At 42.0% G+C, this 27,420-nt stretch overlaps 2 protein-coding genes across 6 annotated transcripts in view; one reads left to right on the top strand and one right to left on the bottom strand.

Moving 5' to 3' along the window:
* Positions 1 to 378: 378 nt before the first annotated feature.
* blm (BLM RecQ like helicase) lies at positions 379 to 7,926 on the top strand. Of its 2 annotated transcripts, XM_018664395.2 has the most exons (22): positions 379 to 730; positions 1,315 to 1,375; positions 1,466 to 2,063; positions 2,173 to 2,308; positions 2,466 to 2,569; positions 2,677 to 2,791; positions 2,882 to 3,546; positions 3,811 to 3,987; positions 4,074 to 4,192; positions 4,295 to 4,408; positions 4,527 to 4,625; positions 4,725 to 4,873; positions 4,969 to 5,075; positions 5,247 to 5,407; positions 5,497 to 5,692; positions 5,803 to 5,993; positions 6,093 to 6,237; positions 6,359 to 6,558; positions 6,664 to 6,859; positions 6,953 to 7,075; positions 7,176 to 7,386; positions 7,522 to 7,926. In XM_018664395.2, exons 1-22 carry the CDS (start codon positions 636 to 638, stop codon positions 7,709 to 7,711), a joined length of 4,152 nt encoding a protein of 1,383 aa, XP_018519911.1. In that variant the 5' UTR covers positions 379 to 635; the 3' UTR covers positions 7,712 to 7,926. The 2 variants fall into 2 exon arrangements, with proteins under 2 accessions (XP_018519911.1, XP_018519910.1); XM_018664394.2 differs by having other exon boundaries at positions 1,315 to 2,063.
* A 72-nt stretch (positions 7,927 to 7,998) lies between these two features.
* The window catches only part of LOC108875410 (FERM domain-containing protein 5), a 58,260-nt gene continuing 38,838 nt past the window's right edge, over positions 7,999 to 27,420 (bottom strand). For 2 of the 4 annotated variants that reach the window (XM_018664333.2, XM_051073373.1), the window contains 12 exons: positions 25,894 to 25,936; positions 25,001 to 25,079; positions 22,553 to 22,650; positions 21,628 to 21,751; positions 20,561 to 20,648; positions 20,290 to 20,378; positions 19,517 to 19,580; positions 19,295 to 19,386; positions 18,232 to 18,306; positions 17,065 to 17,133; positions 16,754 to 16,860; positions 7,999 to 13,670 (listed from right to left, as the gene is read on the bottom strand). In XM_018664333.2, the coding sequence (XP_018519849.1) occupies positions 13,084 to 13,670; positions 16,754 to 16,860; positions 17,065 to 17,133; positions 18,232 to 18,306; positions 19,295 to 19,386; positions 19,517 to 19,580; positions 20,290 to 20,378; positions 20,561 to 20,648; positions 21,628 to 21,751; positions 22,553 to 22,650; positions 25,001 to 25,079; positions 25,894 to 25,936 (1,515 nt within the window). In that variant the 3' untranslated portion in view covers positions 7,999 to 13,083. The remainder of the gene's footprint in view (positions 13,671 to 16,753; positions 16,861 to 17,064; positions 17,134 to 18,231; positions 18,307 to 19,294; positions 19,387 to 19,516; positions 19,581 to 20,289; positions 20,379 to 20,560; positions 20,649 to 21,627; positions 21,752 to 22,552; positions 22,651 to 25,000; positions 25,080 to 25,893; positions 25,937 to 27,420) is intronic. The other 2 variants (XM_051073374.1, XM_018664335.2) reach the window with 2 other exon arrangements.

Genomic DNA, 27,420 nt, shown 5'->3' with positions numbered 1-27,420 from the left:
TGATTTGAAAATTGTGTTATCCTTCGCTAATAGATGAGTAAGTAAAGTAAAGAAAGTAAGTAAATGCAGCAGACAAGACTTACTTATGCTCCTTTTGGGGTCAAGATGTGGGAAAAATAATGAAACTTAAAATCCAAGAGTTGGGTTGTAATATGGTCTTAAGAAGACTTGAACTACATTATGAACATCTACTTTGTACAAATGAAGCATAAAATTTTAAAATAAAAAGTAAGAATACTATATAAGTCAACACATGGCTAAATAACTTGTGGGCTGAATAGTGTGAAGTAGAGCTGGGTCTTAGCTTTCTATGAAGTAAGACTACATTTCCCAGAAGCCTCATCGCTGCTCGCCCTCGGCTCGACCAATAAGGAGTCCGTTTGTTAAAGAGGCGCAAATTCAATCCATTGACTGTCTGCTTCATAACCGAGTAGAGAGGGAATAAATGTTAGGGTTAAATAAGTAAACAAGACTGTGTTAGGTTTGATGAACTTAACTTTTAGCGGCACAACCAAAGCGCGAGCCTCTGGTCACTCCACTCATCCCGTGTCGCGTGCAATGCTGAAGAAAGTGGACAGTATTGTGTGAGCTGAGCTTGGACAGCTAGCCGGCTAACACTCGCTAGCTCACCAACAATGTCCAGTGTTCCACAAAATAACCTGAAGGAGCAGCTGGCGAGGCACAGCAATGCTGCTCAGAGCAAGTTGTCTCTGTCTAAACCCAAACCGGGGTAAGTCTTAAAACTTAAAACTACATCAGAGTTAAGACACCAGCTAACAGTTAGCCTCGAGCTGTCAGTTGTGCTAACTTGTCAACACTCTTGTTACTAGCACAGGAGGGATGTGTTAGCTTTGTTGGGGATGACTTGTTGTGGAAAAGGTGCATTTGCTGTGTACCAGGGGCCACATGCATCCAGAACTAGTTTCACTTTGCAGTATGATCCGTTTCATGCAGCACTTTGTGGAGACACAGTAACCTGACCTAACCCAGTATGTTTTTAAAGCAAAACAGCAATACTTTTACGCTGTGGCTCCATCTGCTTCACCTGCTGTGCTGCTGATGGATAATTAAATTAAATGTGACATTAAGAAACAAATTAGCCATGTGTCTTTGGCTAATTTGCATATGTTAATACTTTCCCCGAACCACTTTTTACCAGTTGTCAGCTGCAGTGATTGTAATGTTCATCAGGCAGTTATACAAAAAGCTAAAATCAGATAAAGGATTTTTCTTTCCAAATTAAAAGAAAAAAGTGTTGTGAAGACACAGAAATAGAGTTTGACTTTCCTAATTTCACGCTTGTGTAATTTTCAGGGCCTTTTCTTTCAAGAAGAAGTCCTCAATGGGTACAACAAAGGTGGAAGTCCCAACCAAGGTAATCAGCTCAAATGTTTTGGCAAACAGGAATGTCAATGTCCCTAAGAGCAGTTTGGTGACTAAATCTCCTTTGACATTTTCAAACAAGATTGAGAGACCTCAAAAGTCCAAAATCAACAGCTTCTTCCCTGTAAGTTCAAAAGGCAAGTCAGACTCCATCAGCCCAGCACGTAACTGTGCTCCTGCAGGCCAGACTCCTTCAGCAGGGTTTGATGCGAAGGCTAAGGTGGCCACAACTCCAACTGACAGCCAATTCACTAGCAGATACAGCACCTCCACAAGTCTGGATGCATCACTTGGATTCCCACTGGACAACTGGGATGATTTGGACGACTTTGAAACTCCTGCTAAAACAAAAAATGACTCATTTGGTTCAGAAGTACCAGGGAACAGCTCCAAGCTTGATGCCTCTGTTATGACACCAGACTTAAGCAACTGTTTTTCAAACAAGAGTGGTCTTTCCAGAAGTGAAAAGTCTTGTAAGGGAACAGATGAATTGGAACAAAGTGACAACAAAGCTGCAGTTTCACCAGAACCTAGTTTTAATCAGGACCCAGAAGAGTTGTTTCTGGACAGTTCTCCTATCAGAATGCCCAGAAGACGTCCTCATGCTCATCTGAAGCCTGTCACAAGTGATAGTGAAGAAGAAAATGATGCTGTGTCTGAGCCTTTTGAAGAGAGTACAGGTAACATGCTATTTGTTGCATTTTTATTTGTACATTGAAGACAATGTACATGAATTTAATGAAGCGCTCTAAAAACACAGACTATATCAAATGTCTTTTTGCCTTTTAGTCGATAAGAAAAAATTGATTGACCCAAAGGTGATAGAAGTTGGCGACCAGTCAGAGCCTGAAGATGACCTAGACTACATTCCCCCTTCACCCATCCCAGATGTAATCTCTAATACTACTTCTATATTGGAGACAAGGTCAGTGTTTTCAGTTTATTATGCTTCAGCATTCTCAGGAGTCACTGTGTATACATGGTAGCGCATTAGATTATTCTTCATGTATGCTGTGTCATGCCTGTAATCAAAGATAGATAGGTTTGACCTCAAAGAGAATTTTAAAATTTATTTCAAACAGATCTAAATCAGCTGGTACTGAAAGCAGAGACAGTCAAGTGTATTCAAAGGGACCTACCACAACTCAACATGAACCTTCTGTTCAACACTCAAAAGACAAAACAAGTGGGTGCTACCTCTTCCTGACTTGTCCAGCACTTGTGCACATTTTATTTATGAAATTGTCATTCTTCATTAATTTTTTTTGCTTCTTTCCTCTGATATCATCTCAGATGAGCAGCTTTTCCATATCATGGAGTCCATTTGTTCTCTAGTTGATTGCATCCCTGAACATGAACTGATAGCTCTGTCATGTGGAAATGAGCTCTTACTGAAGAGGGCTCAAAGGTGGGTACATTTGGGTGGAAAATAGCATCATTATTCATAATATTTAATGATATCTCAGTATGACTGCAGTCATCTGCCTTTCTCCTCCAGGAAAAGGATTCTTGCAGTTGGTGGCGACGCTTTGTTTAAGATGCAGCAGCCAGACAGCACTGTGATTTCTGAACCCAGCTCCAAAGAAAAATCTTCTTTAAGCTGTGATACGTCTAGTGTCATGTCTTGCAGTGGCTCTGTCCCTGTGAACTCCAAGGAAGCTCTTCAGATCAGGAGATCTTCAATCATCTCTTTGGACTATGACTCTGATCCCTCTGACAGTATTACCAATGTGAAACCCTTGCACAGTAAAGACAGTGGGAAATTATATGAGGAAAACAAGAGCATCTGTGATTCTCCATCAGCCTGCAGCCTCACAAAACCATCTTTTAATTTCTCTAAGAAAACAAGCACAGATGTGGATGACTCAGATCTCTTCTTCTCACCTAAGAAGTCAGAGACTGTTTCTCAAAATAAATCAAATACACCAGCAACAACCACCGCTACCGAAGGCATAGAACCAGACGACTTTTACTTTGACGACTTCGACATAGATGACTTTAACGACTCAGACATCCCTGATTACTTTGATGAACCCTCAACTTCGTCAGTGTCTGCACAAAAGTCCAGCACTGTGAAAGAGGGGGGACCGAGCAAGTCCTCGTGGGAGAAGAAACCAACAACACCAGTGTCTGCACCCAAGCCTTCAAAGATCTGCTCCCCTGGTAAGTCAGCCTGGCATGGAAAAATCTGAACTTGTATTTATCTATGTATTTATTTATGTTTTAGAGTAGGAAAATTAGTCTTATCTGGTGCAAAAAATAAGAGGTCATTAAGAATAAGCACTGTATCAGGAATACAAAGCACACTTAGTCTTACAATCCTCTCTCTATATTTCTTCTTTTCTGATTCTGAGATTCTTGCTACATGAAGGCTCTTTGGGTGTTGGTGCATTTTTACTGAATCAATGTTATTGTTTTGCATTGAAGAACCCACCTTCAGAAACCCGGCCCATGATCGGTTCAGAGGGTTCAACTTCCCCCACTCACAGGAGATGATGAAGATCTTTCACAAGCGTTTCGGTCTTCATCAGTTCAGGTTTAATCAGCTAGAAGCAATTAATGCGGCGCTTCTGGGTGAGGACACGTTTGTTTTGATGCCCACAGGTTGGTAGACATCATGCGTGACAGCAACACAGTTAGCTGTGGATCTGCTGCAGTGAAGATGTCTAAATCTCTCTACTGATTTGCAGGTGGTGGGAAAAGTTTGTGTTACCAGCTGCCAGCTTGTGTGTCACCAGGAGTCACTGTGGTCATCTCCCCACTGAAATCACTCATCGTCGACCAGGTCCAGAAACTCACTACGCTGGATGTATGTATGCTTACTGGTCTGTTGGATCAAAGTATGAAGTTGTTATAAAACGTGTCGTGCTCAGAAAGTGCATTGGTAATTTTGCAATGTCACACTTCTCAGATTCCAGCAACAAGTCTGTCTGGTGATAAAAGTGACAGTGAAGCAGGGAGGATTTATATGCAGCTCTCCAGGAAAGATCCCATCATTAAACTGCTCTATGTCACTCCTGAAAAGGTGAGAAATGGATGATTTACACTCTATTTATACCAAACAAGAAATCACACTTATTGATTCCAACCTTTAAAGTTATTAGTTACTGTGTTTTTTACTCAAGAATTTTCTTCTCCTCAAGGTGAGTGCAAGTAACAAGCTGATCTCCGCCCTGCAGAACCTGTACGAGCGAGGCCTTTTGGCTCGGTTTGTCATAGATGAGGCCCATTGTGTCAGTCAGGTGTGTTTCTGTCTGGATTTACTCTATACGCAATCTGCAGCATGCTTTTATTTTTGCAACAGCCCATTGTGAATCATCCCATGATCTTAAATTTTTCAGTGGGGCCACGATTTCCGCCCCGACTACAAAAGGTTGCACGAACTGCGTCAGAAATTCCCCAACGTGAGGATGATGGCTCTGACAGCCACCGCCACCCCACGCGTCCAGAAAGATATCCTCAACCAGCTGAATATGACTCGGCCGCAGGTGTAGGTGTTTGATTCCAGGGCTCTGTCTCAGATATTATAACAGCTGTTCTGTTTCACACAAGTAAACTGCACATTTTTCCATCCAATATGTTCAGGTTCACCATGAGTTTCAACCGAACGAACCTGAAGTACGCTGTGCTGCCCAAGAAACCTAAAAAGGTTGACGAGGACTGCATCAGCTGGATTAAGAAGCACTACCCACGTAAATAATTCAGAACTACTTTTTCCGATCCCAGTTCATGCTTTTTTCAGAACACCACCTGAAGTGTTTTGTTGAATATCGGCTCAGATTTGTATGTGAACAACACTCTGAGGTCTGTCATATATGAATAATGTTGAAGGGACAGTTTATTAAGCTGCCTGCATGTTGCAGGTGATTCTGGCATCGTGTACTGCCTGTCCCGTAACGACTGCGACGCCATGGCCGAGAGTCTTCAGAGAGCGGGGATATTGGCTCTGTCGTATCACGCAGGCCTGAGTGACGGGGACAGAGAATACGTGCAGAACAAGTGGATTAATCAGGACGGCTGCCAGGTGAGGTCACCACTCGATCACTGATATCATAGATGTTTGAAGTATTTAAACAATAAGCAGCGATATAACATGCATCGTTAATGTTTCAGGTCATCTGTGCCACCATAGCCTTCGGCATGGGGATCGACAAGCCAGACGTGCGCTACGTGATCCACGCCAGTCTGCCTAAATCAGTGGAGGGTTACTACCAGGAGTCGGGAAGAGCCGGCAGAGATGGAGAGATCTCCCACTGTATTCTCTTCTACTCCTACACCGACGTCCACCGCATCAAGAGGATTATCAGCAGTATGTGGCATAAAAATAACATAGAACTTTATTATGTTTACTTTCCAAATGATTAACTGTATATATTAGTCAAGCAGACACAGATGGTTATTTTTTCTTTTAAATCACAGTGGACAGAGAAGGTGACAGACACACCAAGGAGACTCATTACAACAACCTACACAGCATGGTGCACTTCTGTGAGAACATGATGGAGTGCAGAAGGATTCAGCTGCTTGCGTACTTCGGGGAGTTCAAGTTCAACAAAGGTTTCTGTAAAGACCATCCCGACGTCACCTGCGACAATTGTTCCAAACCCAATGTAGGAATCATTTCTTCTCATTTCTTTCATTTCTTCAGTAAATATTTAAAAATCTACCTGGCTGTTCTCCAGCAACCATTTGAATGTTCCTCTGCACAGCAATACAAGCTGAGAAATGTCACAGAAGACGTGAAGAAGATCGTGAGGTTCGTGCAGGAGAACTGCGAGAAAGTTGGAGCGAGGTTTGGCAGGACTGCTCAGCAAAACCGTCTGACGCTAAACATGCTCGTGGATATCTTCCTAGGTACAGTACATGCAAGTGTGAATCTTGCACGATCAATATTAGAACACTTGCACATTTGTCTTGTGCAGCTGTGTTTATATTTCATCTGGTGAAAACACCTGGCAAACTTTTATTTTGACAGGGACTAAATCTGCCAAGGTACAGTCAGGGATGTTTGGGATGGGAGGGGCCTACTCCAGGCACAACGCAGACCGTCTCTTCAAAAAACTGGTTCTGGATAAAGTTCTGGTTGAGGACCTCTACATCACGGTCAATGGCCAAGCTGTGGCTTACATCTCTGCCGGACCAAAAGCCATGAATGTGCTGTCTGGACACATGCAGGTAACAGGTCATACATCAACTTTAAGGCAGTGTGAAGAGGTAGAATATGACTCTACAGTTAATGAATTATTAGAAATTAATCAGCTGGTGCTTAACTTGTTGCAGGTGGAGTTCTATGAGACGGAGAGCGCATCTACCATCAGGAAAAATAAAGCCGCTGTGGCCAAGAACGTCTCTCAGAGAGAGGAGATGGTTCAGCAGTGTCTGAAGGAGTTGACAGATTTGTGCAAGCAGCTGGGGAAAGCGTTTGGCATTCACTATTACAACATCTTCTCCACTGCCACCTTGAAAAAGATAGCTGGTAATGTGTAAAGCCTTTTAAATGCCACAACAGTTTAAATGATACAACTTGCACTTTCTAACTTGATAAACCTTCTTTTTCCTTACATGACAGAGAAGCTTTCCTCTGACCCTGAAGTCCTCCTACAAATTGATGGTGTAACGGAGGACAAACTGGACAAGTATGGAGCTGAAGTCATTCAGGTCCTACAGAAATATTCTGAGTGGCAACTACCTGGTAACGGAAATCAAGTTTTTGCATATTTAAACTTTTTCCTTTACTAGTTTACTCTTTTTATAACTTGCACATTGTGATATTAATCCTACATTTTCTGTAGTGGGGGAGCAGACTGACAGTGGTAACGACGGGTGGATAGACACAACACGAGGCCGCGCGAATATAGATTACGACGACGACGATGACGACACAGAGTCGTCCACCTACTTCCGCAATGAGCCCGCTCAGGGACAGAAGAGGAAGAAAGCTCCATTCTTCAAGTATGCCAAGAAGAGAAAAGGATATGGCAACGCAAGCTCCAATTCTAAAGGGTCTGTAGTGTGTTCGTCTCTCATATTTCATCATCTAGTCGGGGAATCATATTTATCAATAAGATTAACATTATAGCTGAATGAACCTAATTTTCCTTACTTTCTTTCTGTCTTTCTGTGGTGTTGTGGATTCAGGCGTGGCTACAGCAGCAATAAATCGTGGTCATCGTCCAGTTTCAGAGGTGGATCAAAAGCCGCAGGTCGGGGATCCAGGAGCTCAGCAGGAGACGCGTCAGCAGGCAGGAGACCAGGCTTCTTGGCCGCCCCAACCCCTCAAACCAACCAGAGGCCCTTCTTAAAGCCAACTTTTTCGCACCTGAGCTAGGGCTGTCTTCTGGGAAGCTCCTTATTCACTACATTTTCAAACCAGCTGGTGTTGGTAACTGTTGTAAAGTATTTAGACATTATATCACCATTGTTTACTGAAACAGCTAGAATTGTATATTTATATTCTGTACAGTTTTGTCAAAGTGTCTGTCAGATGTTTTGTTTTTCACTGTCCATTATTTTTTTTATATTAAAGACAAATTTTATTAATGATTATGGCTTGAGCTGTTCTACATTCATATTATTATGTTTTGCTTTAGAAATGAGTGTTGTTCCACAAAGCCACAGGGTGAGCCACATGACATTTTTATTCAATGTTTATTTCAAGTTTGAATAGTTTTATTTAATGGCACCAGTTACAAGGGACTATTGGAGAGAAACAATATTTTATACTGACTTGTACAGAAGGTTACCTACAGTAAAAACGGGTTCGGAATGGATCAGACTGAACAAGAACTGGATTTGGCACATGGATTTATATATATATATATATATATATATACTTGTATATATAACGCAATTAAACAGCAATCTCCAGTCCCAGGATAGAATGATGCAGACAACATAACACACCACCAGACATGGATATGCATATACACTTAATGACGTGTATGCACGGTCATGTGAGGGTCTGTCTACTGGGAGCTGGCAGAGGGGCAAAAAGCAGATCGAGATGTCTTCAGCCATGACTTTCATCAAACCCCTCAGTTTAACATGCATCACCCACTTAAATGTGACAGGGATTTTGGCCAGGAAGGAAATTTAAGAAGCCGATTGTGCATAAACTTGATTTTGATCATCTAAATTGGTTAAGAAATTTTATCACATAAATATCAACAAAAACCCTAAACAATTGTTTGAGGGACAGCCAATGATTACCACTGAAACTTAAGTTCTGATTATGTCGTACATTAATTGTGTTTTTTTTAAATTAAAATATCTGTTAATTGCTGAAATATGTAGAAAAAACAGGGGGCAGACAAAATAACAAGAACACCTCACAGTAAAGTGCTGTCCAGTACAATATCACCACAAAATACAACCTCAAAAATGACCTTAACACTTCTTTGACACAAACCTTAGCAAGAACTGATAGTAAGTTTCACAAATGTAGGATTTGTTGCTTGCTTGTTATAAGGAATTACATTATACCATGCAGGTGTTTCTGTTATTGTGTTCATCCCCTTTCTGTTATAAATTTAAGACACAAGAATCAATGCGTCATCTTCCAATGCACCACAGTGTATTTTGCATGGCTGCACCTTCATTGTCGTTTTTCAGGGAGGGATGGGTCAGCTGTGTTTTCATATAAAAAACCACGGACAACTATCACACTCGGTCATCAAAAGTCACATGTCTGGCCAAAACTGTAGCCATCTCCCATTAGGTAAAAGAATAGTAAAATATGTAAACATGACACAGCAACTGAAATGTAAATGTAAAGTTGGGTTTGTCACAAGAAACATGCCTGTAGAGACAAAAAAAAATTAAGACAGAGATTTTTGGGCTTCCCAGTGCACATCACAGTTTCAAACAACAGATGAACACCGTTTTCCCTCTGGGCCTGGGAGATTTAAGGACGGAGCAGTCTCTTGGTACAGTTGATATGGAGGTTGTGTCTTTTCGCTCTCCATCCCTTCATCTTTGCCACTTTGGTAAACTGCAGAGTTTTAGGGATCCAGGCACAGGGAACAATCTGTCACTTGACAATGAAAAACGGCAAAGAAAAAAAAGACAGCAGCAGAACAAACATCCACACAAGAGGTCTCTAAGGAAAATTGATCTTTATAAAATGTTATCACTGAACGCAACTGTAACTAAGTGTCTCAATAGTCACGTCGTCGTTTAAAGAGTCAGCACAACAGCAATTTGGTTAAGTCGTTTTCTAGAAACAGAAAGGACATATTCATTGTTGGATTTTCAGACACACAGTTTGTAAATCACATCTTTTTGCTCTTACAGCTGATTATTGCTCCTTGAATAATGCTGCCTTTAAAAAAAAAAATCTTAAAATTGTTGCATGTTCAGAGTGAGACCACTGAAGCTACATAATGCTGATAGATGTACAAGAAACACCTTCGCAGACTGACCTTTAAAAGATGTCCTGCTAACAACTCAGCCTGGCTGAACTGGCCAGTCATGTTGACCTTTATGAAGAAGTAATAAATATGAAGTATGAATGTACACACACACAAACACACACACACAAAAGTCAACCCTTCCACCCTGATCCACCCCTTGTTAGGAGAAGTGTGCTTCATCTTTGCATCTGCTATTTGCTGGATGGTTCCAAGTTAGAAAACTGTTAACTTGACATAAATAAGCTCCTGTATGTGACAGCTGGTTGCCAATGTAGCGCTAATGATTTGATATTCCCTCTAGCGTCGTTCTGGGGAAATGTAGGTGCCGCCCCCTCCAACACACACATAACTATGCTTTGTGAAGGATAATGAGCTAGAGGAGTGGATCCAGCCACAACACCAAAGTGCATGCTACCATGTGGTCAGGACTACAACTCAGCCGAGGACTGACAGGCTCGGATTACGCGAGGGCATAAACAAAAGGGGGTTATAGCACCATCAGGGTCTTCAGTGGAGCAGCTGCGGGTGCTGGTATAAGGGGGGTTAGTAGAAGGGTGGGTGGTGGTGGGGGGTTTGAAATAGCAGGTCAAAAACAAGCAACCTCTGTACAGCCATCAAGAACGGTAAGTCACCAAATGCCTTCCACTCCCATTTTTTTATTTTATTTTTTTTGTAAAATCCCACTTTCAAAGAAGCAGACTGATCACTTGAACTTCTGATTTTCCCATCAGCCCTCTGTACCCCTTTCTTTCGTTTCACGCCCTTCTCCGCTTTTCGTCCCTGTGAGTCGCCGTCTAAACGCCTACCGCTATCACCTTGAATCTCGTTTTCCATTCCTACGTACAGACGCACTAACACTTACACCTGCACTTGGTACAGGAGGCAGACACACGATACTAAAAAAAACAGATTTTACCCAGAATCCAGCAGCCATGACAGTTATTGCTCCCTGGAGCTACGAGGCAGAAGAGCCTAGAGCCTGACCGACAAATCAAAGGGCCGATATTGGCCTACTGTGGATATATTGGTATCTGCTTTTATTTTGGCTGATTAAAAAAAAACAAGGGAAGAGAGAAACTGAAGTACATATTCAGAAAAAAAGTGCATGAGGTACATCAGAAAATGTCATCATTACATACTGTGTAAAGCACACTGTTTCCTCCACCAAAGAGGTTACGATTCCGGTCCCATTGAATCAATAAATCATCAATTAGTTAATTGCCTGTTTTTTTCTGGATGAATTGATTAACTGTTTAGATTATAAAATGTCAGAATATACTAAAAATTGCCCATTATAATTTCCCAAGAACCCAAGGTGACATGTTTTCAATCTGAACAGTTAAAAACACAAAGATATTAAATTTACAAAGATATAAAACTGAAAATTGTCTGAAGCAGCTGAAGCCAGGAAATGTTTGGCATTTTTGCTTGAAATACAACAATTATTTAATTGTCAGAATCCTTGCCAGTTAATTCTCTATCAGTCAATTAACTAATCAGTTCAGGTCTTGTTTTGTTTTACTCATTGTTAAATGATTTTTAGTGGGAATTTTTTACTATTTGGTGCAGATCCAGTACTGGTCAGGCTCACAGTCACCTCTACAAACCCTTCAAGTACAATAAGATACAGTAAAGTTATGAAAGGTGAAAATGTGCTTCTGGATTATTTGGTATTTGCGGTGGAATAATGATAACTCCAGATTTTATGCTGTACAAATACATGTTTAAACCTGCGCATACACTGAAGGCTGATTCACTGCTGGTGGAGTGATGAAAGTTGTGATTAGTGTTGAGTGGATCTGGATAAAAACCCTGTTTTTTTTTTTTTTTGTTTGTTTTGTTTTTTTTTTTTGTCTGTTTTTTTATTTAGTTTTTTAGTCCCCCCTTCCACGTTTCCATGAATGCTTCTGACCTTACTTGAAACACAGCGCTAAAAAAGGTATAATTTAATCTTCAATAACAAAATAACATTTCAGTTCTGTTAAAATATACATGGAAAACCTGTCAATATATATTAGGAAACAAACTAATTTGTACAAAAAGTACATCATTACTCTTAGTCTAGTAATAATAATAATAATAATAATAATAATAATAATAATAATATAGTATGATACATAAACCTAAGAGCATGGTTGATATGAAACCAAAATAAATCATAAACTCTTCATACAAAGAAATAATTGAAATTCATCGAATTTCAACTTGATGAGAAAATGCAAATCAAATAAATTGGAGAAATAACAGAACAACTGAACAAATGGGCACGTTAAAAAGTACTTAATTATTAAAACCATCTATCTAGACTATTATCTATTGGTGCCAGTGAATCTTTGCTCTTCATGAATATATCTCTAACCGCATCTGACACTACTGGGTCACATTAACACTAATGGTACTGGTTTATTTTACTGTATCCTTATAAAACGATAGAAAAACAACTTTGATCTTCACCAGTTTACTTTGTACACCATTGTATACTAAAGTGTAATTGTGTCTCAAAACAATCCAGAAAATTCTAAACTGCCAACGGCTGTCGACATCCTCTCAAAAAAGGCATCTGGTAATCACCCTGTCTGTTCCCTGTTTCATGAACCTTCTCCATTATTCCCTTCAGACTGTTCTGATGAGGTGAATCTGCTGTTTATCTGGCTGACTTCTGATGGGGATGGATCAGTATCAAAAGATTTTATACTACTTTGCCTCGCATATACTTCACAGCAGTAGACCTGTCGACTCTAACCTAACTTACTTCCATCTGTTAATGACAAACCGACTTCCTCGATTACCGTTCATCACTTCTTCTCCTTTTCTTATGCAAACATATGTTTAAAAGCAATAAATAACAAATAAAGACAACGCTCATCCGTTGCAACAAAATCTCCCATTCCTGTAAAAGGAACTGCTTAAAATTCTTCAGTTCTTTGATTTCAGTTTAAATTTTTTTCCTTTGTGTTATTTGAAAAAATAAATACCTGAAATGACTTAAAAGAAAAAAAGAAAAATGCCAAAAAAAAAGTCCTCTTGCTTTGTAGAAAAAAAAAAAGAAGAAAAACTAAGAAAACAAGCGAAACGAGGAGGTGGGTGGGTGGGGGGGAAACTCAAAGTGGAGGAGGGGGAAGAGAGATCCTGGCCCGGTGTTACCAGGAGTGGTCCAAGCTGTATGTCTGCAGGAGGATGATGGGAGAAGCAGGGTTCATGGTTGGGACGAGGCTGCCCTCCATCGCTCCGGAGTCCTAACCGTCTTCTCAGACCCCCGAACGGGCTTACGAACTCTACGACCTCACTCTCACTTGTTAATGAGCAACCCGCCCACCCAGCGGAGCTTGCAGGCAAACCACCGCCTGAGGGGACAAAAGTATTCGTAATGGAACTGCTCAAATTCGGGGGTCTGGCGGATATCACGTAAAAATGCTATGTCAAGGTCTGACTCGGTGAGGATGATGAGGAGGAGGAGCAAGACAAAGAGGAGTCCAATGGTCACAAGGAGCAAACGGAGGACACTTAAAACAAACTTATTCACCTGTTCCACCTCGCTGAGGGCTGAGTCCCCCCCTGCACCCTCCTGTGCAGATCTACCGTCCGCACCAAAATCACCCCCTTCCCCGTGCATCGGGGTGCCTGCCTCTGACTCCTTCTCCTCTTCGATGCTGCAGGGCGCCCCGTTGATCTGGCGCGAGACGGCCAGCTCCATGCTGTGCTCGGCCACCGGGGTGGGCAGGACGCTGTCGGAGGGGCTGTAGGCCTCATCCGAGATCACCGCCGTCCCGTCGCTGGCATCTGTGGCCTGGCTCCGGGAGCGTGGTATGAAGGATTCGCTGTGGGACACTGAACGCACCGGTGTAGAGTGGGCACTGTCACGCAAGGACTCCAGACCTTGTGGAGGAGTTCAGGGAGGAGGAGGACCGTGGGGAAGAGAGAGGAAGAAAGAAATATTACATACATTTTACAGCATGAAAATCATTCTGTATAAATTATTATGACATCTAGTGTGGCATTCACAGACACAATACTCGAAGTGTTGAGAGGTTTCTTCTGCTGTTTGTCCAGCAGAGGTCTGTTACAAAGCACAGACACTCCGACTCCAACTTGAGAGGTGAAATCTGATCATGCTGTTCCCAGAGTCGGGCAGACAGGGAGGAGCATTGTCATTTACTGAATGCTCAGGAGCCAGTGTGAAGCCTAATCATCATCTCTAATGGAAGAAATGATCATGTAGCCAATTACACTGGAAGCGTAGCCCTCATTCAGTAACGTCAGAGTGAAGAAACCTTTTCAGATAAAGTATATTTGAGAAAACATAAAGTAAATCAAGCCTGTCAAAATGGACAACATCCTCTCCTCTTATGTGCCAGCACTTTCTGAACGCTGATCTCTCAGCAGTTAGTAGAGATTATATCAGTGATCCTATTTTGGATTCCAATGTAAGAGACAAGGGACAGAATGAAAAAAAAATGAATAACAAAGCTCAGCTGAGGCTACTACTGGTTTGATAAATGGAGTTACAGTGTATTGTGAGTAAGACAGACTTGAAAATGTGTGAACTTTTGCCAATAGAAAGCTGCTCATCAACCTGACAACATCGGCACCAAATAATCAGAAAATCCTTCCTGTTTAAATCAAATCAAAATGAAAAGGCACACAAAAATATTTAAACCTACGACTAGGAGTGAGCTATCAGGACAAAATACTCTCTAATCTGATAATGTGAACTGGCAAATCAACTTATTCTGATCAAGCTGATACAAAAATCATATAAAGATCCAATATCACCATTAAAAAAATCCTATGTGTTGACACGCAACAACACCCACAATGGTCTTATTCATCTGTAGATGTTAAAGGGAAACAGCAGCTACGTCAATAGAAGTAGTATGGTGAAATCTGTGAAGGCTGACAAATTATATACTCTCACAGCACAAAATACTATGCTGTTACTGTACAACTGCAGGATATGTAACAGTACAGTACAAAAGAGCCACTCTACAGTGTACATATCACATAGTGATATGGCTGAGGCTGTGGCTGAGCCCTTTGCTGACGATATCACATTCTCCAGAGTGTCAAAGCAGCAACATTACACCTTCACTATAAAGAGAAGGGATTAAAATTCAGCTTTTGATGAGGAAGCAAATCATGAAAGGGGCATTTTAAAAACTGCAGGAAAAGTAGGACAGATTATGTCCAGTGTCTAAGCCTCTACTGACACGAAACTCCTGACAAGTGAAAAGAAGGAGGCATAAAGGCTGGATGAGTGTCAGCGGCCATCTTTACTCAGTGTTGATCTGCCTCAGTTTATCCTGTGCTATGCTTACAACAGTGAGGCAGCAAGCAGAAAACATTTAACTTATATTTTGCATGTTTCGAGCTTTAAATTTTAAACACCACAACCTGACTATAAAAGAAATCCATAAACCATGTGACCACACCACACCACTGAAATACTGTATACTGGTTGGAACCAAATGTAGCTGCTACATAAAGAGTGCTCCAGTCTAAATCAACCAAACATTTTCAACAAAACCACCAACAGGAAAAAAAAAACCCTAACCCTAACCCTTGCTTGTCTAGATGACAGACAACCACAGGAATGGTGGTCGCTCCCTCCGCGCCAACATTGATGAGGCACAGACTGATTTAAAATAGAGAAAGCGACCGACACCTCCTTGTAAAGCACACTTCTGGCTGGCTCTATGATGAGTTTACCTGGAGGCTTGCTGGGCTGAACATAAGGCAGGGGAGTGCCAGAGAGAGGGGTGACGCTGGCCGACTCCTGCTGCCCCGTCAGAGCTGGGTACAGGGGCAGGACGCCCAGGGCCTTGCCCAGCATACGAGGCCCCAGGCTCAGCACGCGAACTTTCACATCCCGGTAGCAGTGGTTGATCATGCGCAGGTGGACGTTCACCCGGGTGGTGATGCGGATCAGACACTTCACCATGGCTGTAGCATGCACGCGTTTATCCCGTTGTTATGGTCCCTGTCCCGGAGCCCAGGCCACAGTCTTGCTGTGTGTGTGTGTATGTGTGTGTTTGGCTATAAAGGGTTCTGCCTTAGTTGCCGTTTGCAGAGAAGAGTGTGAGGTGATAACGGTGGGTTTCTGCAGCAGTGCTACAGTTGCCAGCATTGGCCTGGCCTGGTTCAGCCCCACCCAGGCCAGTGACATACATGGAGTAGAAGTCCCAGGCTATTTTCAGCTGGGGTATTAATACCACTGCAAGGCACCCAGTCAGCACACACTGGGGGTGGAAAGCTCTTATGGCTCTCTTGAACCCACGGCAAAAGACCCTCAGTATACACAGTGCACCTGCTACTGACCTCTGTTTAGCTCAGTGTACAAACAGTATGTATTGGAAAGGCAGGTTCTCACTGCTTGGTTTTACTCAGAGCCATGCAGGACTGCCTCGCTAACAGAGGCACGGCAGCCACCTGTTCTGAACCAGGAGCCTGCAGGTGGGCTGAAAAAGTGACTCTAGCTGCCCCAGCGCACACACACACACACACACACACACATACACAGCTGAGAAACGCTGCATTGAAGTGGAGCTGGCTGACTGACGCACACACCTGCAGCATGTCCCACAAATGCTGTAAGCATGAACTGGGCCAAGTGGCTCTAGTTACAGCATGTGTGTGAGTGAGAGAGTGTGTGTGCATAAGTGTGTTTTCTCAAGAAGGGGAAGAGCTCTCACAAATGGGACGAATGGCTCCCACGATCCATTAAAAATTTTGTGTCACTGCAGTAACACATTATTTGTTAGTATATCTAACTTCCTCTTGAACAGCAAAGTAAACTACATTTCAGTGGATGAGCTTGATGTGAAAACAATACCACACTCATTGTACGGGTTCTAAAGAACAAATAAATGTCTTGTGAAAACACTCATTTCCCCCCGAGCACTTCCATGGCCTCTGTGAGACTTATTGCATGTTGATGTGTGGGGTTGGTGCTCAGGTCTTACCCTCCATGATAGATATGTGCACAGCTCTCCGACGCGTGCGCGGTACACTGCTGAGACGAGGTCCGTGGGTGATGGATGGACAGCTTCTGCTAGGCACAAGGCCAGCCCTGCAGACACAAACACAGACACAAATGCACAAACATCACTGAACCGAGGAACGGCCCCCCGAGTGGAGGTAACTCATACTGTAGCGAGTAGGTGCTGCTGATATAAAGACATCTACAGTAGCTTGGTGCCTAAGAAAATGGAGGAAAATTGAACAAAAATCAGATCGAGAGCATTTCTGACCTCTCCTGAGTTTACAACTCTACCTGTGTATTTCTGGAGGTTCGCGTTTGATTTTGGCACTCTGCTCCATCACCTCTTTTGCCACTCGTCCACTGTTATAAAGCACAGAGACGATGCTCAGGATGAGTTTCACATACACACGCACGCACACCACACACACATAACCAGGCAACCTGGTGTCACCCGATGCCATGAAAGCCATCACTGCAGTGCGATGTGTACAGTACATGAGCATCATGATTGAGTTAACTCGGTGAATTCAGCTTTGTGTAACTGAATTACCACCAGTCAGACAAATGCACACAGACTTGCAGGCAAAAAATATCAAAACAATGACCATGGTTTGCCCTTCAACAGTAAACTCAACATCTGACTGACTTGGCTTGTGATGTCACTTCATATACATGAACACTACCAGATATTTTTACTTTTCATTTAACTGAATACAAAGGGGCAGTTCATCCAAACTGAAAATATTTTCTCACTTACCTGTAGTTAGTATCTAGCTACACAGATATGTCAGCATTAACAGCTGTTAATGAATATGCCCTCTGGGCAGTGCTACTTCTTCTAGAAATAGAAGCAAAAGAAGAGTTAACACTGGCGTTGCTGTCTACTGCTGACAGCTCTTGGTGGGTTGAGGAATGAAGTTTGATAATGAACTGATTCTTCCTGACTGGTAAGTAAACAGCTATTAATGCTAACATTGACTGTGTAACAACAGCAAAAACTTACATAAGCACCTTAAAGTAAATCAGTAAATATCTGCTGACCACCCCAACAACAGCTTTTTCTTTGGTATAAAGGAGTTCCATTGAAAAATTTTAAAGTTATTTACTGTAAATAAAATCAAAACAATCATTATGGCTAGATACCACTGAGGGTAGTTGAGGAAATATGTTTCTTTTATAATTCACATGAATCATCCCTTTAATATAGGACAACATCTTGGAAATACTTCAGTTTTATACAAAGTGATAATGCCTCATGTGATCAGTCCCCTTCATTGTGTCCTCTATCTTTTGAGGTGTCAGTCCTATCCTCCGGGCAAAAGTACGCTGACGTAACAGCACAGAGGGCCAAGAGGCCACATCTCCTGGGAGCACTCTCTCTCCACTTCCAGCTGGGGGTTTTGTGCAGTGTCCTCCCCTCCCTGTCATCAGTCATACATGCCTTGTTGTGTACTCTACCTGTAACGGAAACGGCTGCCCTTGAAGAACAGGTTGCTGCTGGACACGGTGCGAACCTGACTTGACTTCTCAAGCCTGGAAAGAAAAAAAAGAAAAAGAGAAATGAAGCATATTGCACTTAAACAAGAAAAACAGGAATGCTAGAATATGCTCCTAATATGATCACACTGTTGAGGCATGAATATATGTAATCTTTGCTTCCTGAATCCCAGAACAAAGCAGAAACTGGGATCAAATACCCTGTGATTAAATTATGGATGTCCTCTCTTTGCACTATAGGCAATGCATCCTCCGCATGGCTCCATACAGTATTCAATATGTTTATATTTTCATAGTAAGTGAGACATTAATGTTTAATGCACCATTCTGCTTTCAAGGCATGTGTGTGCTTCTCTGAAAGACATCACATTTTTATCACATGTCCTCTCCCCCTACTCCTTATTACAGTTAAGATCTTCATAAGTGTAAGGTTGATAAAATATTATCAGCCTGCCACTTCAGAGAGTCGCTGAAAGGTCACATCATATTAACACCATCAATGTGAGTGCTAAGCTCTGCCCTTTTCATAGCCCCTCGTTTTCTCTCTCCATCTGCTAACCCCGCACGCACGCACACGCATGCACACGCACGCGCACACACACACAGACACACACACACACACACACACACACGCTCTTCATCACCTGAACCATCAGCCCAACTCATTACTACACCACTCCCAGCCTCTGAGCTCACACTGCTTGTTTTTTTTAATCACCTTTCTTGTGCCAGAGAAAGAGCAGAGGGGACCCGCACTGTTATTCACAGCTGAGACAGGGGAGCCATATCTCAGAAGGAGCGCTGAAGTGCTTGCAGTCTCGTGCCAGCGCACACTCATTCACTGAAGGTCAGCGGCAACTCACACCTCATTTTCCCGCTGACAAACAACCCGGAGGGAAGGGCTTTTAAGGACACCGAAGTACCATGATGGTAACCTATCCAGACTGAGCTTGAAGCAACCTAAATCATGACAGCGGGCGGGAAAAGACTGAAATTAAATAATGGAGGAGATTTGTAGACTCACTTATAGAAAGCTTGGTTCTCCACTCCGCATTTCCAGAGATGCTTGCATGCCTCAGGAGTGGGTGCGAAGTATGTCAAGATGATCTTTTTGTCCTGCACGTTGAAAATAGGAGAACGTGCAGGACAATATAACAAACTGAGACAGAAAATCACACTCTACAGGCTGTCATTAGAACATGCACCATGGAGTCTTTCCTCCACATCCAACAATTCATGCTCTCACCTCCTTCTGATTTGCATATATGTGGAACGTCTTGCCTTCAAACTTCAGTTTGGTCACCTCGTTCCTGTCCCGGGAGAGAGAGAGAGAGAGAGAGCAGCAACAGTTACACATACAGCAAGCGGAAACAGAAAGCCACAGCCTCTTTAAATATTCATGACAACCACTTTGAGATCACATAAACAGCCACGGACCTCTATGTTTGGCTGACAAAACAAATAACTGATAATATTCTCCGCAGACAGGGGAATGGAGAATGGGAGAAACCTGAGCGCTGCCGAAGGCAAACAAACAAAGCCATTACAAATACTGAAAACATAATAAGTCTGTCTTCATTATGCAACTGTAACCTTCTCAGTTAAAAGCAAACAGACAAAAGACAAATATTAGATACAAATGCATCACGTTGCAGATATTTTTTAGTTCGTCAATGAAGCATCTTGCTAAATTCAAATCGGCACATTAAATGCAAGTAGGGACTATTGTTACCAAGCTATTGTCTCGTTCTTCTGCTAAGTATTTCTATGAATCTAGCTGGTGTAATTAGCCATCTGTGCACGTTAGCCCCCAGCTTTTGTCACAGGTAAAGACAGATGGAGGAGCTTTATTCACCGTGACTGTACAACCAGCTGTAGAGCACATGCTCTTGCCACGCCCCACATATAGAGCACATATGTCAAATAAAAATCGAGGCCTGCGCAGTGCAGTGTTTGTTAATTCACATGTCCGCGTGTTGTCTTTAGTTAACACAAGTGAAAGTTGCATGTTTAGCTCACCATTTGAGGAAATGAACCCTCTTGTTCCCTTGAAGCACCACAAAACCAAATGGCGTGAAGGCGAGAAAAGCTGGGTTCCCAGACACATCCTGAAAAACAATTTCAAAACATAACTTAGTTGCACTGACACGTGGAGGGAAAAAAAAAACATAAATCAGGCATATTTTTTAGCGTGTACTGTACTGTATGTCCCATGAGAATATTTCAAGTTGGACAGAGATGTTTTTGAAATGTTTACAGTCTAAATATAGTGCGGCAGTGCTTGAAAAACCTTGCATGGATGCGGATCAACACCATATGTCTCCAGCATCTGGGCTTTCTGCAGGAAATTTCGCTCTGATGTTTCAGGTGTCTGTCCACTGAGGGAGAGCAACAACACACCAAAACATCTGTGTCAGTCTGAAATGTCTAAAATTCAAAAAGCCAAAGACTTCTGAGAGAGACACATACAAGTTAAGGAGAGACTGAAGGGTCAGACAGAGGTTATACCAGAACAGATCAAACATTTACAAAAGATCAGCTCAAGCAAAGAAAATATGGGATGATATTTAAAAAGCACTTACTATTTTATGTCAGCTTTAACAATATTAAGTATTCATATTGTAGCACAGTGTTGACTTGGCGATGAAGAGGAAATAAACCACTAGTGGGCAGCAGAGTCTCATTCTGCTTCCACAGCATTAAAACTAGACCTGTTTGATGCAATTCCTCCTCTATAGTGTCTCATTGTATATCAAAAGAACAGACATCTTTTGTTTTTTTTTTCTTGCCCTTTATTTGTTCCAGAGAACATTAACCTTTAAACTGTCTCCTAACTAATGTAAAAACAGTGATTTAGTCACATTAGAAATGATTAAATATTTGTTTTAGTGCTAATGAGAATCATTTGACGGACATGAAATGCTTCATCAGCTCACCTGCTGTCTGTGAGAGTAGAGTTTGTGTCTCTGTCAGTGTGTGTTTGTGTGCGTACACCTGCTCTATCAGATCACTTTCAATATCGTGCTCTGCTGCTCTTCCAGTTAAAGCTGGGGTTAGGACCCATCACTAATAACTGAGCAAATAAAGGGCAGGCTGTGAGCTCAGGACAATCTGACTGCGTTATCTGAGTGGATGGCAGAGAAGAGAGTGCTTTTCTCCCCTATTTGCTCAAATAACCGGCACTAATCTGTCTGGCCAACCCAATACAGACCAATGGTACCTCATTACTGCAGTCAATTACATAAATGTCAAAGGAAGTCTGGCTTTCGCTCAGCCTGTTCGGGCGCAGGAACTGCAGGTATGTGAAACGGCGAGTGACTGGTAGTGGAGGTGCAGCTGTATTATTTTGGCTCTTACATCAGCTCTGTCTTGTGTATATCTGCAATCCGGCGCTCCAGCTTCTCAGAATGTTTAGGGAAAAACTGGAATTTGGAGCTATAACCTTCCGGATGCTTCCCAGGGTCGTAATCGCCAATCTCAGCTGGAGGAAGGAACAGAAAAAGTTAAACATATTCACAGACATCCAGGGCTAACAGAAGTTAAAACTGACGTCATGATGATTTCTCAGCGCGCTGGTGCTTTTTTGCCAGTGGAGATGGGCTGAACATGCCCAGGATTATTTGTGTTCCTTCATGCCACACTGCACTCCCTCAGATGACCCTGATGCCGGTTTCTCTCTGCGAGGAGGAGCTGACCAGGAAGCCCATCTTTAATTCATCAGCCCCTCCTCCAGAGGACCTGCCTCCCCTCGAACACTGTGCTCTCAGTGATGTTAGCTGTGCCACCACACCTCATGTGTGTTGGGTTTGTTTTGGCCTGTACTTGTGTGTGTGTGTGTGTGTGTGTGTGTGTGTGTGTGTGTGGGGATGATAAGATGCTAGATAACCACTTCAAAGTCTTCTCTAACTTAGCATAATTTCTTGCTTATTAAGAGTGTACAAGCCATTGAACGAATAATCAACAAAGTACAGAATAACCTTTCACTCAGTTTTAGAGTCGATATCAGTGCGGTCATCTGTCTCACATCCAATGAGCGTGCAATGCTTATTACACGTCTTAAACCACAAAAAAAGAAAACTACTGCAGGCATATCCTTTGATGAGCATTATCCATTCTCCTTGTATCACCTTCACGTTCAGCTTCTTTCTACATAGAAAACTATTTGCTTGACTGGCGGTATTTATCAGCATGGTGAACTACAGGGCAATGTAAAACAGAGGTCGTGGACACGGTGCAAAGCAGAGAGTGGTGCAAGTCATTTCCACCTGTCACCTTCCATTACCTTGAAGGATGTAGGCAGCCAACATCGCCGCATCCGAGGTTTTACACAGGAGCCGACCGTGGTAGAGGTCTCTCTTGATTTGCAGGAAGACAAGATATCTACAAAGGAAAGGACAAAAATCACATCAGGCAATCTGACAAGGCCCGTTTATGCGAATACTAATAATATTCAAATACCCATAACCGCTCATGTAGTTACATTTCTCAGTGAAGACATGGGAGGAATAAAAAAAAAATTAAAAACAGATAGAGCAGGAACAGCAAAACAACAAACCTGATAAACCTCAAAGGGCTGTTGAGTTCATGTTCCCCATGGGGGTGGGGTGGGGTGGGGGGATTGAATATTTCTTTTTGATTAAGATGAAATTAGGGTTTTGTTTTTTGGGGGGGGAGAAGGGTAGGAAGGCCCTGAGGGAAAAAAGCTGTTACTGATGCCGTGCTTCTCTTAAACCCTCCAGCCTAGTTTTAAATTCATCCAACCAATCAGCTCCCGGAGCATGAAATTTACTCTGAGACAACATCTGCGGCAAATAGCAGGATGGTGTTGATAATGACTATTATTATTGTGATCATTAATGTTATCATTAACACCACATTCAGTGGCATTACTGAAAATCACCTTCTGTAGCACCACCACCCCAACCTTAAACAGGAAATCAGACATGCAGGCCGTTTCCACAAAGGCTAATAACACTTCCTGTATGTAGACATGCATTTACACGCATACACACACACAAACACACACACACACGTATGCTGTAACAAGCACAGGTGTAAAGAATAAGATGAGTATTGCCTTCCATTTAGCTGCACTGTCACTGTCATGACTTACTGGGGCACTTAACAGAGCCATTCTTAATGTTATAAGTGACACCAGTCCATTTTCTATCATAGTATTTACATAATACTACAGAACAATAATACGTGATACCTATAGTGTTTTATGTGAGTGGAGTTTTTATATGACATTAACATACTGCCCAAACAATTCCTGCCCCCTAATGACAATAGGGAAGCACACACTTTTCTGTGGCTCTGCCCTCTTCACTCTCATCATCATGTATCACTCCCCCACCTTTCACTCCCCCCCTCCAACCCTTTTTCCTTTCCACTCTCAATCAGCACCCTTTGCCCCCTATCTCCTCTACCCGCTCTGTTCATTATGTACATTCTACATGTGGTGCACAATTCGTCTCATTACACCTCAGAGATAGAAAGAGTGGACTCCTTCCTCCACCCCCTCCGAGGTCACTGATGAATACATCAGTAAACTGTACGTGCACTCAGTTCACCAGCTGGCCACTCTCAGCAGCATTATCTAGAGGCAGTATAAACTCACTGCTCTTTCATCTTTGTGCAAATTAATGAGAACATACACCGATCAGCCATAACATTAAAACCACCGACAGCTGAAATGAATAACATCGATCATCTCGTTATAACACAATGTTCTGCTGAGGAACCTTTGGTCCTGACATTCATTTGGACGTTACTTTGTCACGTACCACCCACCTAAATATTGTCACAAACCAAGCACACACCTCCCCAATGGCAGCAACACTCCCCAATGTCAGGGGCCTCCCCCAGTAGGATAATGCTCCTACCACACCACAAAAACTGCTCGGAAAAGTCTCCAGGAACACGACAAAGACCCCAAGGTGTTGACCTGGCCTCCAGACTCCCCAGATCCCGATCTGACCCATCTGTGGGATGATCCAGAACAAGTCAGAACCATGGGGATGCCCCATCCCACAGCCCACAGGACCCAAAGGATCTGCTGCCAATGTCCCGGTGCCAGACACTACAGGAGATCTTCAGAGATCCCATGCCCAAGCCCCAACAGGTCAGAGCTGTTTTGCCATGTGTGAAGGGGACCTATGCAATATTAGGCAGATCCCACAGGTACTGAATCAGATTGGGATCTGGGGAGTTTGGAGTCCAGGTCAACAGCTTTGGCTCTTTGTCATGTTCCTCGAGACATTTCTGAGCAGTTTTTGTGGTGTGCTAGGAAGAACTGAGATGGGGAAAAATATAATATGTTAATGTTCTACCCATTATCATTTGGAGACTAAGCAACGTGCAAAGGCTTTTACATTCCTCTCTGCTTCGCAACTCGTCTTAGAAACTGTGTTCTGTGTAATATTTATCATAATGTTTTAGACAGTTAAGTACTCAGGCATTTTAATTATGAAGGCCCATAAATAATGTTTGTCTAAAAATTTCAGAGCACAATCTGTACCACAGAAATAAATAAATTAAAACAAAAACAAGGACCAGACACAGCTGCTTTTCACAGGTTTGTCAAATGATGGCAGTCTCTCCATGAAAACTCTGCCTCTCCTCCTCACTCTTAAACTGAAACAAAGGTATGCTGCAGCTGTGGAGAGGAAAATTAAAAAGAAACAGAGCCTTTATCAACTCATCTGAAAGCAACAATAGGAGGCCATACCTAGTGATTTCCTCCTTCAGAGCAGCGGGATCAGGAGGGTAGAACTTGACTCTCAGACACATGGTGAACGGAGGCTGAGCTGGAGGACACAAACACCAAACATTTAAGAAATGGACGGGAGTCCTCTCACAGCAACAGATCAAACACTCAACAGGAGACTGAGGGCAACGGCAGAACTGTTCAGAGACTGAAATACAGGCAAATTTATCTCATGAACTGACAGATTAAATGTCTGGCACCAAACAAGAGTGTTCAAATAAAGAAAAAGCTCATATGAGCAGCAACTTGTCTGCCTTGATCAGCCCTCTACTATTCCTTTCCTTGCTTGATTTTTTAAAAGTACATTTACTTTACAACCTTGCACATATTTATTATGTTGTACATGTTAATTTTATAAAATATGTTTAATACTACTTTAACGTGATACAAATGAAGATGAGACTTCTACTCTAAGATGAATCAAATTTTTCTCTTAATCAATCATTTATAAGAAGAAGAAAAGCAAGCAAATTACACAGGTATGTAAATGTAATTCTGCAAAGTAACATAATAACATAACAAAAAAATAAAATAACAAAATAACATTACGGTAGCTGTAAAATGACTTTAATTAAATAAAAAGTGCAACATTTTCTTCTGAAATGTACTGAACAGAAAATATCATGTGGCATAAAATGAAGATATTCAATACAGCTACCTCAAAATTACCTAAACACATTGTTTGAGACTTGAGCAAATTAGGCAAATTGGATAAACTCCACAGTGTATTGTCAGGATTCAAACATGTATAACTTCTATCACTAGTGTCAGTGCAGACCTTGTGTTGAGGATGAATGATTTAATCACTCAATTTCCAAGATTAAAAATGAATAAAGATAACTCAAAGTACTTACATTTCATTTGCTTTGCGATTGATTTTGTGAACTCCAACCAGTGCTACATTAGAGAGAAAACAGACAAACGGAAATAATTACATGTCACCAAAAAAATCCTCTCTGAGTAATCCACACATCAAATTATTCAACTGACACTTTGAATATCAGTTGCCGTGATGTTGAGCTGTTACTACTGACAGTTTTGTGGGGAAACCTGTTTGCAAACACATGGTGTTAGAACAGCACTGTTCAAGCACCGCAATATGTCAAAGCTGCGTCAAACATAAAGAATTTGCAGGGTTTTCTTTTATGAAATCATCAAAGGTGACGAATATGTTCAAACAGCTCTGTGGAGGTCTCTTGAGACACAGTTAGAGCAGGGAGGCTGATTAGAACAACAGGTTTTGACTGAGCAGGGAACTCCTGCTGCTGATGACAGTTACACAGACTCTGTGTCTGAGGCCAGATTCAGATCCTTCATTCTCTCTGGGAGCATATTCTCTCTCCATCTTTCTCCCAGGTTACCTTCTCGCCAACTCAACCCACCCACAGCAACAACCACCAAAATAGTCCTGAGTGACAGCATAGGAAATGCAGCATCAGCAGGACTTGGCTCTTGTCTGCAGGACAACAACATGATCTGCGAACATGTGAATTCTTAATGAATCAAGCAGTGCTACTACAAGCCTCATAGCAGAAGAGCCTGATGGAAAGTCCGTTACTCTGAAAGGCAGCATGAATAAGATAAAGTGAAGGACACAACTTTTCACTCTGCATCACCGTCTCACCCTCATTCTTCAACTAAATCAAATACGCTGCATTTTTAAAGTATAGCTAAGCATGTAATTTTTATATGGACACAAACGGATCTATATGGAGTCATTCTGAGTTCACATTCAACTACTTTTAAAACATTGAATATAGCTAGATACATTTCAGACGCAATATTTAATTTCAAATCAAAGTTAGGCTTTTCTGCATTTTAAGTTGTCTTATAACACATGAATTTTAATATGTACCACACTACTTTTGAAGCTAGGAATATTTCAACATCTTGGAAAATACTTTTTTTCTTCACTTTTTTTGCTTAGAGACAAATGAGAAAATTTATACCAAACTCATGCCTGCATTAAGTACAGAGCTGGAGCGAAGAAGCAGTTAATTTAGTTTAGCATAAAGAATGGAAGCAGGGGGAAACAGGGAGAAACAACTAGCCATGAAGATGTTATATGGAGGTTTTTGGTATCGCTACATAGCCAGTGTTAGCATTAACAGCGGTTTACATACCAGTCTAGAAAAACACATTGCGAGTTCAGCATCAAACTTCATACCTTTCCTCCTTAAGAGTTGTCTCCAGCCGTGGAAAGCAACGCCAGTGTTAATTATTGTTTTGCTTTTTTTTTTTTTTTTTTGCTTTTCCTCTGCTGGGTTAGCATAATAACCAGCTAGCCATAGCTTTTCCCATCTCGTAATACCACTTTGTGACAGTGAGTCACTGTCGCATTCAGAGGACGTATTCTACCCTCTACTCATCTCTAACCTCTT

This window comes from Lates calcarifer, linkage group LG10 (genome assembly GCF_001640805.2).
Source record: "Lates calcarifer isolate ASB-BC8 linkage group LG10, TLL_Latcal_v3, whole genome shotgun sequence".
Lineage (NCBI taxonomy): Eukaryota > Metazoa > Chordata > Actinopteri > Centropomidae > Lates > Lates calcarifer.
Note: the sequence above shows the minus strand (reverse complement) of the source record. Positions and strands in the feature narration are given on the sequence as shown.